The sequence below is a fragment of the Ixodes scapularis genome, unplaced genomic scaffold (assembly GCF_016920785.2).
Source record: "Ixodes scapularis isolate PalLabHiFi unplaced genomic scaffold, ASM1692078v2 PGA_scaffold1__304_contigs__length_218370807, whole genome shotgun sequence".
NCBI classification, from domain to species: domain Eukaryota; kingdom Metazoa; phylum Arthropoda; class Arachnida; order Ixodida; family Ixodidae; genus Ixodes; species Ixodes scapularis.
In genome coordinates, this window is record NW_024609846.1 from 63717671 (window position 1) to 63735897 (window position 18227).

Here is an 18227-nt window from a genome sequence, read left to right on the forward strand (position 1 = left end):
CACGTGGTGAATGATGTTGATTGGGGCGAAGCTCTGGTGGGTGCTGATGATACTGATTTTTTTAGCATTTGACCGCAGCGCCCTCCCGTCTATAAACGTTGAGCCAATGCATGCAAAGTTTTACGCGGTTATAGACGCATTTGAACGCAGCGCCCTCTCCTGTATCGACGTTGAGCGGCTACATGCAACGTTTCATCCATGACATCCTTAGCTCTTGAGTAACTACCACATCTCAGTGCCCCCTACTCGTCCCGCAGTCGTGGCCGAGATTCCACTTCCGGACACCGCAGCGTACGGTCGCGGAATGTCAAGCTCCGACGGAGCGGCGATAACGGCCCAGCAGGGCCGTGGCGATAAGGCATTTACTGCTGAGTTGGATTATTCTGTTCATCTGCCACCCCTGCCAACTGGTCGCACTGTTTTAAATTCTGTGTTTCTGCACGCGGACGTTAAAGGACGTCCTTACAGAGTTGAGGATTTCCGCGATGCATTGAGCCACGTAGGACTGCTCGCCGACGTGGTGTCTTTGGGTTCTTACCAGATGAACCACGTGTGGCTCGTGACCTTCAAAATCAACGAAAGCAAGAAGAAACTGGTTGAAACTCGGGAGCTTCTGGTTAAAGACCGCCGTTGCCTCGTCTTCGACCCCAATGGACAGAGCGTTCGTCTCAAGATCCACTGGGTGCCTCACCACGTTTCGGATGACGAGGTGCGTACCGCTCTGTCGCAATACGGGAAAGTAACTGAAGTTACAAGGGAAAAATGGCGAGTGCAAGGGTGCGAGGCCATCGAATCCACTACGCGGATAGTCCTCATTACTTTGAAAGCGGGCGTCACTGTGGAAACCCTACCGCACCAGGAACGAATAGCCGGTGGGATCACGCTCGTGGTGGCACCTGGACGCGCCCCGCTCTGCCTCAAGTGCCACCGCACTGGCCATATCCGTCGTGAGTGTCGTACACCACGTTGCAACCAGTGTCGTCGGTACGGACATGAGACCAACAATTGCGTTCGGTCCTACGCGGCTGTTGCAGGCCCTGTAGGAGGGGAAGATACGTCCGACTTCTACATGGATGAGGCGGAGGCCAATGAGGCAGGAGCTCCGAAGGAGGCGGTGCCCGAATCAACGCCGGAGACAACGAATAGAGACAAGATGGCAGCCGTGAGCAGCGATAAACCATCTGGTGCTGCCGCTCTAACAGTTCGTTTGGTCAGGACTGATGCCTGTTCGAGCGTCGCATCCTCAGAAGACCATGAACAGTCGTGCACCGGTAGAGAGGAAACCAAGGACATCACCATGGCTGAAGCTGGCACCCTGGCCGTTAAAAGGACACGAGAGACGGAGCCAAGGGTGACAGGCGCCTCCAGTGTATGCGGGGATGCTGAGCCGCCAGGGAAAACGCTGCCCGGCCGGTCTCCCCGTGCTGCGTCAAAGTTGGACCCTACCTTGAATTCTCGGGGAAAGGGGGTGTCTGGTTCATGACCCGAAAGGCCTGCGTTTGGTGAGGATTTCTGTCTCCGTAGTGTTCCTTTACTTTTATATCTAAAGAGAAGATAAAGCTCGTTAACCCAGTAAGATTCGGGACTCTGAACGTTCGGGGCCTGTCCACTAGTCGTAAACTGTATCAGGTCCGAAGAGTCCTGGAGGATAACGATCTGGACGTCTTCGCGGTACAGGAAACGAAAGTGGAAAGTGAGGAAGCTACCGAGAGGCTAGTCCAGCCTTTTCAGGCTAGTTTTGATGTTTGCGTTAGTCACGCCAAAGGTTCGTCTGGGGGATGCTTATTGTTTATTAGAAGGGCGTTAAGTCCTAGTGATTATGTTATTACCGTAGATGAGGTCGGTAGGCTCATAGTGTGTGATTTTGTCATGTATGACATAAGTTGGAGGATTATTTGTGTTTATTGCCCTAACGTGGTAACAGAAAGGAAAGCATTTTTTGCGTCGTTGCGCCACGTTCTGAACTGTGCACGGAAAATAGTACTGCTAGGAGACTTTAACTGCGTCTGTGAAACTGGTGACTGGTCGAGCACGAATATTTTCAGAGATTCCAGTGCATTGGTATTGAGAGATATGATTGACGAATATTATCTCCATGACGTTGCAACTTTCCAGAACAAAATTGAAACTTTAAGCTATACACATTTCTGTCCATCTAGTAACGCTCGGCTTGACCGAGCTTATGTTTCTGTCGATCTTTTGACGGGAACAGATGAGTACAAGGTTCTACCGGTCTTTTTTAGTGATCATGCGCTGGTGACGTTCACCTTGGGAAAAGCCAGAACGGCGAAGAACCGATTCTGTTGGGAGCTGTGGAAATTTAACGTGAAGCTTCTCGATGACGAATCTTTCACTAATAGACTTGAAAAGGTGCTGGCAAATATGACAAGCGGTTACTTTGTTAATTCTTTTGAGTCATGGGAAATCACAAAGCAAGAAATAAAGTTAGCTGCTCTAGAACGATCAAATGCTTTAAAATATTTAAAGGACGCAGAAGAGAAACTGCTTCAAGCAGATTTAAAGAGGCTTTTTAAATTGGAGTGTGAATTCCCCGGTAAATACATAAACGATATTAAAATAACAAAAGCAAGTTTGGCAGCCACCGAGAACGAGAAATATAAAGGCGCTATAATTCGATCGCGTGCAGAGACTTTTCTTCTTGGTGAACAACCTACCAAAAGAGCGCTTAGCAGAGAAAAACAGTATGCCAGTAAAAAGAAAATTTCTGAAATAGAGTATCGCGGCTTGATAAGTACTGACGAAGGAATCATCGCGCAAGCTTTCAGCGACTACTACAGTCAGCTTTTTCAACGTGACGAAGCCCTTAATACAATGCATTTCGAGAACGTCCTTCTAGAACTGATGCCGAGATTAGACGAGGAAACGACTGCTTGGCTTGAACAGCCGATCGAGTTAAGCGAAATCAGCGCTGCAATTGATGAGCTTAAAGTAGGTAAGACGCCCGGACCAGACGGACTAAGCACAGCTCTATACAAAAAATCTAAAAATATTTTAGCACAACAGCTTCATAAAGTGCTGGCTGATTCCTACAAAACAAAACTTTTGCCGCCTTCCTTTTTGAATAGTCATAAAGTTCTTATTCCGAAGGTTGATGACCCGGAAAAGTTGAGGAGTGTTAAAAACTATAGACCTATTGCCTTGAGCAATGTAGATTATAAGATATTTATGAAGGTACTTGCAAGACGGCTTCAATCCGTTATTCACAGAATCGTCGGCTCACACCAAACTTGTGGGATTAAAGGAAGAACTATTTTTACGAATGTTCATTGTGCACGTAGTATTCTTGAATGTTGTGATATGGAACTGGACCAAGTAGCCATGATACAAATCGACCTTGAAAAAGCCTTCGATCGGGTACAACATAGCGTATTGTATGGTGTACTGAAACATATTGGGGTGGGGCAAGTGATCCTTAATGGAGTAGAAATGGCGTACAGCGGATGTACTACACAGCTAATTGTCAACGGTCGCCTGTCAGAGCCCATTCCAATACTGTCGTCTGTAAGACAGGGATGCCCGCTTTCACCTTTATTGTTTAATATTTATTTAGAACCCTTCTGTCTGAGCATCATTCATAACAAAAATATACATGGTTTTCGACTGCATGCCATAGAGGTCAAGCTGCTGGCGTACGCGGATGACGTAGCTGTATTTTGCCATGATAAAAGTAGTATTTCTGAAGCTGTGTCCACTGTTAAAACATTTTGTGAATTAACTGGGGCATCCGTAAATTGGGAGAAATGTGTTGGCTTTTGGCATGGCTCGTGGGCTACGAAGCCGGAGCAGTTCGAAGATATAAATTTTATGCTAACGCCTTCCTCGTATCTTGGTGTGCCTCTTCAACATTATAAAAGGAGTAATGCGCATTGGTCGGCAGTGATTGACGAAACTCGGCGAACGGCGCAGAAGTGGGAAGGATGCGCCTTTTCTGTCTTCACTCGCGCCACAATATGAAATGTGTTTTTAATTGCCAAAATCTGGTATGTTCTACAGGTCATCAGTTGTTCTCGCATTAACATTCAAAAATTGCATCGTGTTTTTGCGGTATTCATATGGCAGTCAAGTTGGGAGAGACTAAGCCGAGACAACCTTTTTTGTCGCGTATCCAAGGGGGGCGTCTCGTTGTCACACCTATGGGTGAAACAGATTGTATCAAGATTTATGTTTCTTCGAGATCAAGTAGATCCTTTTCTACGCACAGTGATACAAACAAGACTGTCCGAACAAGTGCCTTTGTTTGTTGTGTCGTCATACAATCATGGGTTTTGTCGACTCAGTGCATTCTTGAGCGAAGTTGTAACCGCCTTTCAGATTCTGTCAGTTCGTTTTTCTTTAGAGTATCTTTCTGGAGTAACGCGAAAACGCCTGACGCATGATTTATATGATGTTCTTTTCCCTGTGCCATTGTATCGCATCGGATGCTGCGAGCGTCGAGATCAAGATGTTCTGAGACGCGTTAAAAGGATGCACGTCCAGCCTTCTTTGAAAACGTTTTTCTTTAAACTTCATACAAATACGCTTCCTGTAAAGAAGTGGCTGAAGGACAAAGGCATTTTTGTTCCATGGGGTGACCATTGCTTTTTATGTAAAAAACCAGAAACAATTGAACATGTTTTTATAGAGTGTTGGGATGCTCTGTTCTTTTGGGACGTCTTGCAAAGAACCTTGAAAAAAGATTTACCGGTAACCTCCCATGGCATTAGATTTTTAAACACAGATCCCAATGACACGATTCCTTTAGATATGATCATGCTCATCGGTCTTCATAGCATCTGGAAAAGTCGAATGGCTGTGAGAAATGCTGATGTTTTCATACGGCCTGTACGCAAATATTTCACTGAAACAATTTGTGAACTGACTGCAGCGTACAAAACTGCGTTTCCCACCGTAGAGTGGTTGCCATATTTTGAAGAATTGAAAGGGTTGAAAGAGTTTTAATCCTACTCAACATTAGCACTGCAATCTCTGTGGTACTGTAGCGTAGTAGCTGGATTTCATTTGTATGTGTGCGCGTCTCTGTAAAAACACCGGCAATAAATAAAAAAAAAAAAAAAACAGTCGTGGCCGAGTGGTTAAGGCGGCGGACTAGAAGTCCAGTGGCGTCTCGCGGCACAGGTTCGAATCCTGTCGACTGAGCAAACATTTTTTTTCTTTTTTTAAGAAGACGGATGGGATGACGATCGATGTGAGCACGGACGCCGGACAAGGCTAGACCCTAAGGAGCTCCGCCCTAAAAATGTTTTGTGTAACTGGATGAACCTGAATAACTTACCTGTTCCTCCTCCTTTCAGGTACCGGTGTGGGAATCGTCACGGTATTTCTCGCCTACATTAACATATTGTACTTCGATCGGTACCGGGGAATAGCTTGCGGCATCAAGTTCGCCGGCGTATATTTGGCATCACTCATTTTCCCGCCGGCACTCGTGTATTTCGAGGAAGCGTATGGCTTTCGCGGCGCTCTACTTCTGACCGGAGCCATCACAATGCACGTGACCGCTTTTTCTCTCCTGCTAAACGTGCCCCAATGGATAAGACAAAATTCGGAAGTCCGACAGTGCATCAAGCCTCCAGAGTACTTCACTATGAGCACAACTCATCTCTCACAGGATGGTTCTCCAAACAAAAATCCCTCTGGAAAGAACATTTCTAAATACGCCGAGAGTATCCGAGAGTCCGTCAGACTACTTCGCATGCCATTCTGTTATTCAATTCTTGCATATACCGTCATATCGGATTTCGCAGCCATGGCATTTCAGTCAACAATTGTCGACTATTCATTAGATAAAGGCTTCACTCTGGAAACTGCCGAGTCTATAGTTTCGTATTCATCGGTTTCCCAACTGGTGGGATGTTTAATTGTCCCGCTTCTGGCTGACCTTAGATTCATGAACCGAAGCACACTAATCGTCGTCAATCTCTTTGTTTTCGGCTGCTCGCTCTTAATCCTTCCAGAAGTTGAAAAGTATGCGTATGTAGTCGTTTTTTGCTTTTGCGTAGCAATGTCCTCAGCATTCCTCACAGCCATAAAGGCTGCCATTATCACTGACCACCTTGGAGCGGATGCAATCCCCTTTAGTTGTGCATTGCTGGGACCGTCCACGCTGCCCTTATTCTTGTGCAACCCTACAATAATAGGTGAGATTTTTTTGTGTTTTTTTGTTTCTTCTTGTTTCTTTCTAAGTTTAAAACTCTAGTTCGGGCGTAGGCTAGCGCCCCCTAGCCTGAGTGTGAAACTTTCACGGCTAATATATTTCACCCTATCTATCCTTGAAAAATAAGTTTTTTACACTCTCGAAGTTTTTAAGTTTTTTTACACTCTCGAAAGTTAAAATAAGATTTGTTTTTCTATTGCATTGACTTGCTCCACCGGAAGGTAATAAATAGTGCCTAAATTTATCTGCTTGTCCAAACTTTTTTTTTCTTCGCTGTGATTAGCTGTCCCCGCATTTACAAAGTGAATTTTGCCATCAACAAAAGTGTGGCGAGTCGCTTTAAAACAGGATATAAAGTGTTCAATATTTTCTTCCTTCTTACCCCAAGCGTAACGCAATATATTCACATATTGATAGTTAGCTACGTTCACAATACTTCCGTCCTGCGTTCATCACAGCGAACGAAGTCATCAGGATGCTGACTTTCTGTCTCGCAATCCACTATACAAGCATCCTAAGACTCTTTAATATGACACCTGCTTGTGTGGGTTCACTTTTGACCTTCGTCAACTTCAAGAAGATAAAACGCTACATGACATTATACAGCGGATTGCGTCTCCTGCTTCGACGGAAGCTATGCAGCGACTGCGTCGAGCGTACTGTGAAAGAGGCATACCTTGCCATGATAACCCGCAGCATTGTTAGTGGCTACCGGTGATTCGGGTGTCCCTGAGGACTGACGAACTGAGCCTAAGTCACGATGATATCACAGCATGTCACCTGAGCAGAGCCAAGACTCTAGCCAATCTCGCCGACCGCTATTGGTGGCGGGCGTTTTCGCAAGACGTTGCTCAGTGTGTCGCATCTTGTGATACTTGCCATAGAAAAAAATTGGCAAGTAGTTTACCCGTCACCAAACTCTATCCTACCCATCCCCCGCAAGCTGCTGTCTAGCTTATTGGAGTCGATTATATGGGACTATATGCAAGCTCATCAAGGGGAAACCATTATGTTATCGTTGCTGTTGATCAACTCACCAAATGGATAGCGCTAGGTGCCATACCTATAGCCCAGTGGATCACGTTGTGAGCTTTTGAGGTGAACGAATTGTGCTCCGCTACGGCGTACTTCGCTTTGTGCTCACCAATCAGGATGCAGCATGAAGCTCGAGTCGTTTTTAAGCATGACATGGCATTCTTTGAAATACATTACGCCCAGGCACCCCTCCTGCTGTCCAAAGCAATCGGCTCTTTGAGCGTATTAATCGCACTATCGCGGATATTTAGTACCGGCAGGTAAACACATCACACAACCTATAGGGGTATGTATGTATCATACACAGTCTTTGCGTTGAACAGATCTAAAAAATCAAGTACCATAGTTAATAGATTCAAGCTTGTGTATGGAAGAACTCCGGTTCTTCCTCAAGAGTCAACGCTACGAACCACTTGGTACCATAAATGGCGAGAGATAACTGGTCGCTTCGAGGACCAATTCAATGAATCTTGACGCCGGTCTCGTGTTGACATAGTTAAAACCTCTTATCAAAGAAAGGAAGGGCAGTGTAGCCCTTCCTTTCTTCATCACATCATGACTGCATCTCAAAGATTAAGCCATATGTTCCCAGCTCATTTCAGTCAAGTAAAACTGTACGCTTCCGGTCATACACTCCCATAGGAAAGCGGCACAGGAGAGACATCCAAGGACGGGAGGTCAGCAAAAAGAGGAGGGGATTTGACAGATGGTAATCAAAGCTGAACAAGCCATAGCGAACAGTAACAGTAAGAACTGAAGAAAAGAAGAATGACCTGACGGTAGTTGGGCAAACGATAGAAAGAAGGGCCGTTAACAAAACTGAGAGAAAGAAACAATAAAAAAATGACAGCAGGCAAATAATAAAATAATATTATTAGTAAGTTAATAGTATGCACCACTTATGTGACATAATGGTCTAACGCATTTGCAAATGAATCTACCGATGTGGAGCGAAGAATGTTGTCAGACAAACGATTCCTTTCCGACATTACCCGCGTAAATAATGAGTATTAAAAACCATTGTTACTGAGATATTTTGTGAGTAGCCTGATGTGGTTATTTCTTTTCGCTGTGGTTGTGTGCTAAGATAGTTTTACTTATGAGGGTTGCTTCGTTTCTATTTTAGTATACACGTTTTTATTTTCTTTTTTTTTGTTGTTTTTTATTGGTAAAACCAGATTGCCTTAGCGTACTCGCCTATGGGGACTGAAAAATTATATATAGCCGATTCTAGTAGCTTTGAGTAATTAGATGCTGATTTTAATAATCATCGCAGGTACTAGTGTCTGTTAGTTGATTTGGTAGTTATAGCAGCAGTGTGGAATGTCATCTGATATACTGCTGAAAGTAAAGACAGATATATTAGTATCGTTTCACTATTTGAAGGGTAGTGTTATACTTTTATGCTACGTCTATCTTTTCACCTAGAGTACAGCCCTGATTTATAACATAAATATTCGTCACTGTTTCGGTATGTGCATGTTTTCTGGAAGCAATATGCACGGCGACGTCTCTCACGAAAGTATATAATTTATTGATGCTCCAGGTGTTTTCAGAGATTCCAAGGGATCATACGACAACTACTATCGGCTGCACGGAGGACTTCAAATTTTCGCTGGATTTATATTTGCGACCGTTTGCTGCTGTGATAGGAAGAGTAGAAAGTTATAGACGCCAAAATAAAGTGGACAATTGACTATACATATTGTGCCAGCCTCCCACGCTTTTGCTTAGAAATAGCTAACGCTAAGAACTAAAAACAGTTTAAAACATTACCTTAAATTTGTAATCTATCGTAGAGATTTCAATTAGGTCAAACCTTTTTTATGATGGCAGCCTGAGCAAACTCTTCTCCAGATTATACTTCTATAATCACTAATTTAGAAGGCCGGTAGCTTTTTCTGAAACAATTTTCCTACAACGAGACTGGTGATACGTTGCCTAAATTTAGACGTAATATCGGATTGTGAGATTCTGAGAAATTTTGAAATTTAATTTCTAATCTTGAAGAGTCTGTATGATTTTATTTTAAAAATATTTGTATAATCTTTAAAAAAAAATTACGAGTGATTTTCAGATTACTCTTTAATGTTATTGCACTTCATTGTATCATTAAATAGCAAGACGTTAATATAGACAGTATATACCAAGTATATATGATATATCCCTACCTAAAAAGCAGTACGATTTCTCGATACAGGATTATAAAACAGAAAATCAAACTGGATTTTCTGCTTTATAATTTTGTTGCCGAAAAGTTACACTGGTTTCTTCGGTAGGGATACTTTTATTGAATCCGATAATGTATGTCGGATCCTAGGATCATATTAACGAACTTTGTTTTGTACGTGGACCTGATTAGCCGGCGGGGCTTTGAAGTCTGCACTCTTCGGGCGGGGAAGGAAACTACATCTCTCTTGCCATGGGAAGTATGTTCGCAACTTTTGTTGTTCACACCAAACTTGCCTTGTTAGTTATGGCGTGGAGAATTTTTATAATTGTCTTAGAGAACGAAGACAGGAGGTTCATATTTTAAACTCAGTGCAACGCCAGGCGACTTTGATGTGCATTCCGGGATTTGAATAGGTTTAAGGTATACTGGAATGGCCATTCGCAGAGCTTTGGCATATCTTTTGTATTTGCTGACGTCGTTGTGTTGACCTCAAAGGCGTCCGATAATACGTTCACTGCAATTTCATAGACGAACCTGGCGGAAGAACATTTGAGGTCTCCTTGGGGATGCTGGGGAGCAGGAGGGGTGATTGAAGAAACCACGTATTCGGGTTTTCTTCTGTCGTTAATAGAAAAATTAAATGACGATGAAAGTGTTCCACAATGTCACTTGACTACGCGTTTAAATTTGTTACCAGGGGCTCAAACCGTAATCGTAATCGAAACCTAAAACCGTTTAGGAACGAACTTTTTTCAGTAACCGTAACCGGAATGAAACCGTTATTTGACATTACGCAAACCATAACCGTAACTGTAAATTATTTACCGGTAACCAATATTAACCGAATTAACCGAAAGATAAAAATATTCGTTTTTCTCTATAATGATTTTGAGAAGGGATCTTACCATGTAGTTATTTGACAGAGTTGCCGTCAGCGAGTGGTGCATCTTATGGCGAAATGCGTGAAGTTTTGACAGCCTTCAAACATTTTGCCTTAAGCAGAAAGAGGTAAAAAATTAGTGAATGTATGAATAAATGAATGAACATATATATATATATATATATATATACATATATAAAGTCAAAGATGCGTACTGTCGGAGTTACTAATTCGAAGTTTATAACGACGTTTCGAGAGGGGACCGCTCTTCATCAGGTAGTGAGTGTACAGCCCGTGAATGTTTATATACCCCTAAAAAGTAGGAAATGGAAACAACGTTGTCAAAACAGATAGTAGTTCACACAGAAAGGAAAGAAAACCAAAATTTGCAAATGCAAGGAAAGAAAAAGAAGGGTTGGCGGAGAGATTATTAACGCTTGCACAAAAAAAGCGCAAAAAAAGCGAAAAGAAAGACACTAGGAGATCTTGAAACCTAACAATCGATATTTAAACCACATCCTAATACGTTTAAGTCCGAAGAGAACCTCCAAAACAGATAAATACGGATCAAGCGGTTAATCTTAGGCAGGCATAGACTGTTACATCCTACCACTCCTTATTCAAGGAAAAATCCCCCAAAGTTTTAATCCACCTCAAACTTTGATCTTCTAGCACAACGGAATTTCTCGGGATTTGGGCGCGTCGGTGGTCAAATGTGACCTCTATCTAATTTGAAGACGAGCCACCCCTTCCCAACCAGAAACTTTCAAACGCTTTTTTTTGCGCTTTTTTTTCTGCGAGCGTGGAGAACCTCACTGCTAACCCCCTTTTTTATTTTTTTATTTTTTTTTGTGCGAGCGTAAATAATTTTACCGCAAACCGTTCTTTTTTTTTTTTTTTGCATCTGCAAGTTTTCGTTCTCTTTCCTTTCTGTGTGAACTACTATCTGTTTTGACAACGCTGTTTCCAGTTCCTACTTTTTTAAAGGGTATATAAACGTTCACGGGCTGTACTCTTGCTACCTGATGAAGAGCGGTCCTCGCTCGAAACGTCGTAATAAACTTCGAATTAGTAACTCCGACAGTACGCATCTTTGATTTATTAACCTTTCCCGGTCCATTGTTTTTATATTTACCTTACTTCATATATATATATATATATATATATATATATATATATATATATATATATATATATATATATATATATATATATATACACACAACGGGGCATGGTGGCGGGAGGCCGAAGGCGTGGGTATATCACTGAGAAGAAAAACCCTTAGTGGAAACAGCAACAACGAACGATTTAATCTTCGACGTTTTTGAGCCGGCTTTCGTCAGGAAAGCCGGCTCAAAAAACGTCGAAGATTAAATCGTCCGTTGTTGCTGTTTTCACTAAGGGTTTTTTCTTCTCAGTTATATATATATATATATATATATATATATATATATATATATATATATATATATATATATATATAGATTCATTTCCGATAGAAATAGTGGACTGGAAAGTTGTAATCCGAGATATATTTCGACGCGGGCGCTGCAGAACCACCACACTAACAAAAACGAGAAAAAGGGCTCCGTGAAGGTTCTACTCGATGTGGCATAACCTGTAATTTGATAAACCGAACACTAAAAGCATCACAAGTATTTCTTTGGCTTTGAAGAAATCGCTTGTTACAGATAAGGCTTTCTGAACACTGATAGCTATGGTACACTTCGAATGGGTGGTGCACGAAATAACCCAATCACGAAATTCCCGTGTCAAAACCCAAGCTGAATATTACCCGCGTTATCTGCCCCGTCCTCAAAATCTCCGGCTTTTTAAAACACCGTGCCCCTATCACCTTAACAGTTCCTCGGCGTCTTCCCCAAGTCTCGTTACTGGTTGAATGACTGACGCATACTGATTGTTAACCACAACACACAAACCTGGGAAAGGAAGTTTTTGAATTATAAAATGGAATTGTAGAAAATTTGGACACTGAATAACTAGGAAAAAGAATATTCGACGACTTTTGGAAACTATACTAACATCGGAATCAAGGATCTTGCGAACAGGAAGCGTGACACGGTAAACACAAAAAAAGAAGAAAAGAAATGGCGAATAGTAGACGGATTTAAATTTATTTATTGAATTATTTACTTATTTATTTATTATTTAGAACGCTGTGAGTCTTTCGGTCTTCACGAGAGAGAAAAAGTATAACACAACCAAAACAGGAGATTCTATAATAATAATAATATTCTTTATTCAGACAAGTGTCTAGGAGGATGGGGCAAAAGGCGATTTAAATCGCCTGACAGGGTCCATCCCCCTGTACAGTCAGCAGCACAACGTACAGAAACATAGGAACAAAAACAATCAAATACTAATAGTGGGATTACACTAAGATACATTGATATAACAAAAGAAATGCGGCCGGAAACTTTAATAAATCATGTTATACCTGAAAGGTACGTTTTCAGTGTTCGTTTAAATGTGTATATTGTATTGGAATGATTTATCATGGACAGTATTTCAGGGTGGTTGTTTAATAGCTGTGCGATCTGATTAAGTATTCTTTGTTTACCGTAGTTTGTGCCTACTCTGGACTGAGTGTAGTGGGTATGGCGAGATGAGTATATTGATGCATTGTTGATGTAATTTTTATGTACAAACTGAGGGTGTGCTTTTATTTTGTAAAACATGTAAATTGCCAGTTTTTGAATGAGTGATTGTTCTACCGTAGGAAGAGAATACTTGATAAAATATGGGCTAGAGTGTTCCTTATATGAGATATTGGCAATTGACCGTACTGCTCTTTTCTGTAGAATGAGCAGCTTGGATATACAGGTCTGTGAGCACGTACCCCATACCAAACTGCAGTAATTTAAACGAGAATGAACAAGAGTAAAGTATAACTGTCGTTTTAACCAAACCGGAATGATATATTTGAGCCTATTTATAATGCCTATTGACCGGGAGATGTTTGGCCGGATCTGATCAATATGATAAGACCAATTAAGGTTTTCTTGAAAGTATACACCTAAAAACTTGTGAGCTTTTACTCATTGAATTTCACTATATCTAAATCGTAGGTTAAGTTCTTGATTAATACTTTTATTTTTTGCTCGAAATATCATATACTTTGTTTTCTCGGTGTTTAGCTCTAATTCATTACATGTCAACCATGCACTTAACTCTAACATCCAATCATCCTATCACGCACTCAACCACGGGAAACGAGCGCCGGTGCGTTGCAGCTGCCTGCGCATGCTGGGGACATAAATTTCTAGGTGCGAAACTTAAGTGACCGAGAACTTTCAGCATAAAAGGCTCAGATGTAATCCACATGACTATTCCGGCGCAGAGTATTAGCGAAAATAATTCCCAAATACTTGAATTCTTCAATGCCGCGTATAAAGTAGCGGAAGTTCAAGACCTAGTTCTTGTTTGCAATTATGCAAGAGATGGTCTTACAAAAATTAGTTGGCCTACCCCATTGCTTACTTCACAAGAAGATTTCCCCTAGCGACTGGTTGAAACTTTCCTGGTCCTGGACTGTAGCCAGTTTTTCAAAAACCATGCAGTCGTCTGCGAACAGTTTAACTTAAACAAAGGAAGAGTCAAGATTTTAAAAAAAAATCCTGGAGATGTGCAATTAAAGCTGGCACACTGATTTGCAAAGCAGCGGTTCTCAAGCCATAGCAGAGGCGATAACGACGATTACAAAAGTGACAAAAGGGGGGACTAGGCAACGGGGATATTAGACATTCGGGGAGGAAAGAAGTGATTTTGACGACTGGGATTTTGACACTCGGCGTAAATGGCATGTGGCATTTGGGACGGGGGAATTGTCACCGGGGGAATCGTGCTACAACCTTTCGAATGAGGTGTACGGCAGCCCCGCAGGCCGTTGCACGTACGAAACTACGTCAGTAAACAGACATTTCGAGATTGGGAACCGCTACTCCGCCATCCGTCAACCTCACGCGATCACGCTCCTGCCGTGACCCGCGCGCAGGGAGCGGAGTCTAGTGATAAAAAGCAGGCCTTTAATTTGTTCGGCGAGCGCGCACCTTCTACCACGCTTTCAGCTTAGGGAAAGAAAGAGAGAGGGAGAGACAGACAGAGAGAGAAGGGGTAGGAAAGCAAAAATGCTTTAAGGACCAAACGTGGTTTCGCTTACGGCGTGGGCTTCTTATCAATGAACACGAGCACGATGATTAGTCACTTGTAACCTTTTGTATGGTCTTCTCAAAGTTGATAGTACAGTGGATGCTATGTAAGTGGTCTTGACCTTCATGCAGGTGCCCTTTATGGTCAGCTTGTAGACTGTAGTCACGAGCCCTAACCGGAGGCACGATTGACCTAAAAAACACAGATATTTCATTTATTTCATTTCATTTATTGACCTCAAATCGCCCGAAGGCATTACATGAGGGGGGAGGAGACAAGCTGACTCTATTCTAATACAAAATACACGCGAATGAGAGAAAAGCGAAAGATCAGCACGTACTTAAAAAAAAAAAAAAAAGCATACAGTATGGTTTAACTAACCAAGCAGACGACAGTCAGAGGTAACACAAGCGCATATACCAATAAAGGTAAAACATGCAGGTGGCGTACACGCACAGTACGCAAAAAAATATATATATATTAGTCATTGAACAAAGTTTCACAGGCGTCTCTGAAAAGAGCGACGTCCGCTAGACCCGCAACCGATTCAGGTAGACTGTTCCAGTCCTTAATGGCTAATTGCAAAGGCGATTCCGAAAATTGTTTGGTGTGACTAGGTGATAATCTTATCTTGAAGGGATGATCAATCCTAGGAGAAATATGGTACGGAGGGAGCAAAAGTAGTTTCTTGAGTTCCTGGTTGAAGTAGTCGATTTTATGTAAAAATAAATGCCTCGCCTGTTTACGTCTGCTACTCAGTGATTGCAAGCCTGCTCTCGATTTCAGGGCAGTTATACTGGATGAGTGTGAATAGTCTTTATAAATAAAACGCGCAGCTTTGTTTTGTACGGACTCTAACTTCTGTGTAAGATTTATTTGCCAAGGGTTCCAAATCACACTAGCGTATTCAACTTTAGAACGAACAAATGAGGTGTATGCAAGGATGCGGACTTCTGGAGGAGCTAAGTACAGGTGTCTTTTCAAGTAACCCAGCGATTGGTTTGCCCTACCAACAATAAAGTCTATATGTTCCTTCCAATCCAGTTTTTCAGTTAAAATAACGCCAAGGTACTTATACTTTGTTACCCTTTCAAGATTTGTGTTGGCGAGTGTATAATCAAAAGTAATATTGCTTTTCTTGGTCGAGAACGTCATGACTTTGCTTTTTGATACGTTAACACACATTTGCCAATCCGTACACCAAGCTGTGATGGAATCAAGATCCCGCTGCAATTGCGAAGCATCGTCCGAGTTACGTATTTGCCTATAAATAACGCAATCGTCAGCAAACAGTCGAATTTTAGAGGTTATGTTTGTCGGGAGGTCATTGATATAAACAAGAAAAAGAAGCGGTCCAAGAACTGAGCCCTGAGGAACTCCAGATATTACATTTATTGTATTAGAGGTTTCTTTGTTAATGGTTACTGATTGTGTTCGGTGCGAGAGAAAATTAAGGATCCAATTGGTGTACATAGGGTGAAGATTTAGACTGCCTAACTTTTTCAGTAACCGCTGGTGAGGAACCCTGTCAAAAGCCTTAGAGAAATCTATAAACACAGCATCTGTTTGAACCCTAGAATGAATAGCTTCATGAACATCATTAACCAATTCAAATAACTGCGTTACACATGATTTATGTTTTCGAAAACCGTGTTGATTGCAAAAGAGGAGGTCGTTGTCTGAAAGGTGACTCATAATGTTACTATATAATATATGTTCTAAAAGCTTACAGGGGATACTGGTCAGTGATATAGGACGGTAGTTGTTAGGAGAATTTTTGTCACCGGACTTAAATATAGGCAGCACTTTAGCATGCTTCCAATCTTTAGGAATGACTCCGAAGTCAATACTCTGTTGATACAACAAACTCAGGAGACTACTAGAGTACGGAGCAGTTAGCTTAAGCAATTTGGCAGTGATATTGTCATTACCTGGAGAAGAGTAATGAGGAAGATTGTCGATGAGTTTGCTTATACCAAGAGAAGTAAGGTTAAATTTGTCTAGAAAAGGAATGTTGACATCGGGATCACAGGTTGGCAGTGGGAAAACCTCACAGGTGAATACTTCTCCAAAGAATGCGTTCAAAGAGTTGGCACATTCAGAATCAGACATAGGGTTACCTTCGTCATTAATAAGCCCCTTAGGGGTTCCCGTGGCCCTCTGAGGCCCAATAGTACTCCAAAATTTTCTTGGATTTGATTTCAACATATCTCTAAGCTTTACTCCAAAAAAGTCTTCTTTCGCTCTTTTCACTTCTATTTTACATACCTGTGCCTGATTATAGTAACGGTTCCACGAGTCTGTATTATTGATTTTTTTCGCTTTGGCAAAGAGACGTTTTTTTGTATTGAGGAGGCTGTTTAAAGACTTAGAAAACCACGGTTTTTTTACATTAGACGGAATCTTAATTTTCGGTACATGCAAGTTTTGTAATTTCAGTAAGGTTTCCTTAATTAGGGTCCAGTTCTCATCAATAGATCGGCACCTATAGTCCCTTTCAAACTGCCCAAGAAAAGCCTCTAAGGCTGTAAAAATCTCAGCTGTGTTTGCTTTCGCATAATCATAGATCACTTTATCGTCATCCGGTTTGTCACGTATTGAAATGTCTACCATTACTAAAACCACTTTGTGGTCGCTAAGCTCTTCAAGCAAGAAAACGGATTTAACCTTTTCAGGAGCAGAAGTCAGAAATAAGTCAAGGATGGAATTCTCACGAGTCGGCATGTGTACTACTTGTTCCAGGTAGCTCGACTTACACAAATCCAGAAATATTTGGCACTGTGAGACATTTCTGCAGCCATCATTTGGTTCGTACGCAGTCCAGTCAATACCTGGGAAATTAAAATCGCCTCCAAGAAAAACTGGACACTGAGGGAATTGAAGAGTGACATAATCAAGGGCTTTACTCATTTCATCGTTGAACGAGACATGTTCATCAGGCGGTCTGTAACAAGCACCTATTATGGCATAGGAAAATGTGAACTTCACACGAACAAAAACAATTTCAATATCTGTATCAAACAAGATTGGAGTGGTGGAAAAACAGTTTTTGATAGCAACAAGGACTCCACCGCCTCTTGATTGGTTCCTGTCTTTTCTATAGATAGTGTAATCCTTATTTATAGAGAGTGCGTTGTTGTCTATGTCCCTCGAAAGCCAGGTTTCCGTCCCGAGAATAACACAAGGGTTGCATACCGCGATCAAGTTGTTTAAATCATCTTGTTTCGAGAAAATACTTCTAAAGTTAACAACAAGAAAAGACGCATCCATATCTGTGCTGGGCCTCATCTCGCACCGTCATTCCTGCCCTGTGCTTGTATTCGGCGCAGAAGTTTGATACGGTTTTTGCCCTGTGCCCTTACTCGGTACAGAATCCCGATTCAATTCGATAATTCTATCAGATACGGGGTCGTAATAATATGCCTGGTCACCAATAAAAAGCTTGTCGAAACTAAGACGTACACGTGTTTCAGCTGAACGGAACGGCTTTCCGTATTCACGAAGCTTTCTTCTAGCCTCTCTTACGCGAGGAGAGAAGTCTTCTTCTATCCACACCTTCATGGACGTCAGGTTTTTTAATAAAGGTGCACAATTCAGAATTTCCTGTTTTTTCTTGAAATTTTGAAATTTAACGACAATCATGCGGCTGTATTCGTTACGCTTTCTGCCTACACGGCGAGCCCGCTCGATTACACCAGATAGCGTCTACTCCGCTGTCAATACCGAGTGAACAGGACCGCTGCAGGAAGGCTAGTATTTGGAGTTCCAGAGAAACTGCTGATCCTAAAAGTAAA

General features: G+C 41.9%; 2 protein-coding genes across 2 annotated transcripts; both read left to right on the forward strand.

Moving 5' to 3' along the window:
* Positions 1-273: 273 nt before the first annotated feature.
* LOC121048038 lies at positions 274-5070 on the forward strand. Its single transcript, XM_040503890.1, has one exon. The coding sequence runs from the start codon at positions 305-307 to the stop codon at positions 1481-1483; it is 1179 nt and encodes a 392-aa protein (XP_040359824.1). The 5' UTR covers positions 274-304; the 3' UTR covers positions 1484-5070.
* Positions 5071-5257: 187 nt separating this feature from the next.
* Positions 5258-8881, forward strand: LOC120846650 (monocarboxylate transporter 12-like). Its single transcript, XM_040503887.1, has 3 exons — positions 5258-5264; positions 5313-6158; positions 8757-8881. The coding sequence occupies exons 1-3, from the start codon at positions 5258-5260 to the stop codon at positions 8879-8881; spliced, it is 978 nt and encodes a 325-aa protein (XP_040359821.1).
* The last annotated feature ends 9346 nt before the right edge of the window (positions 8882-18227 follow it).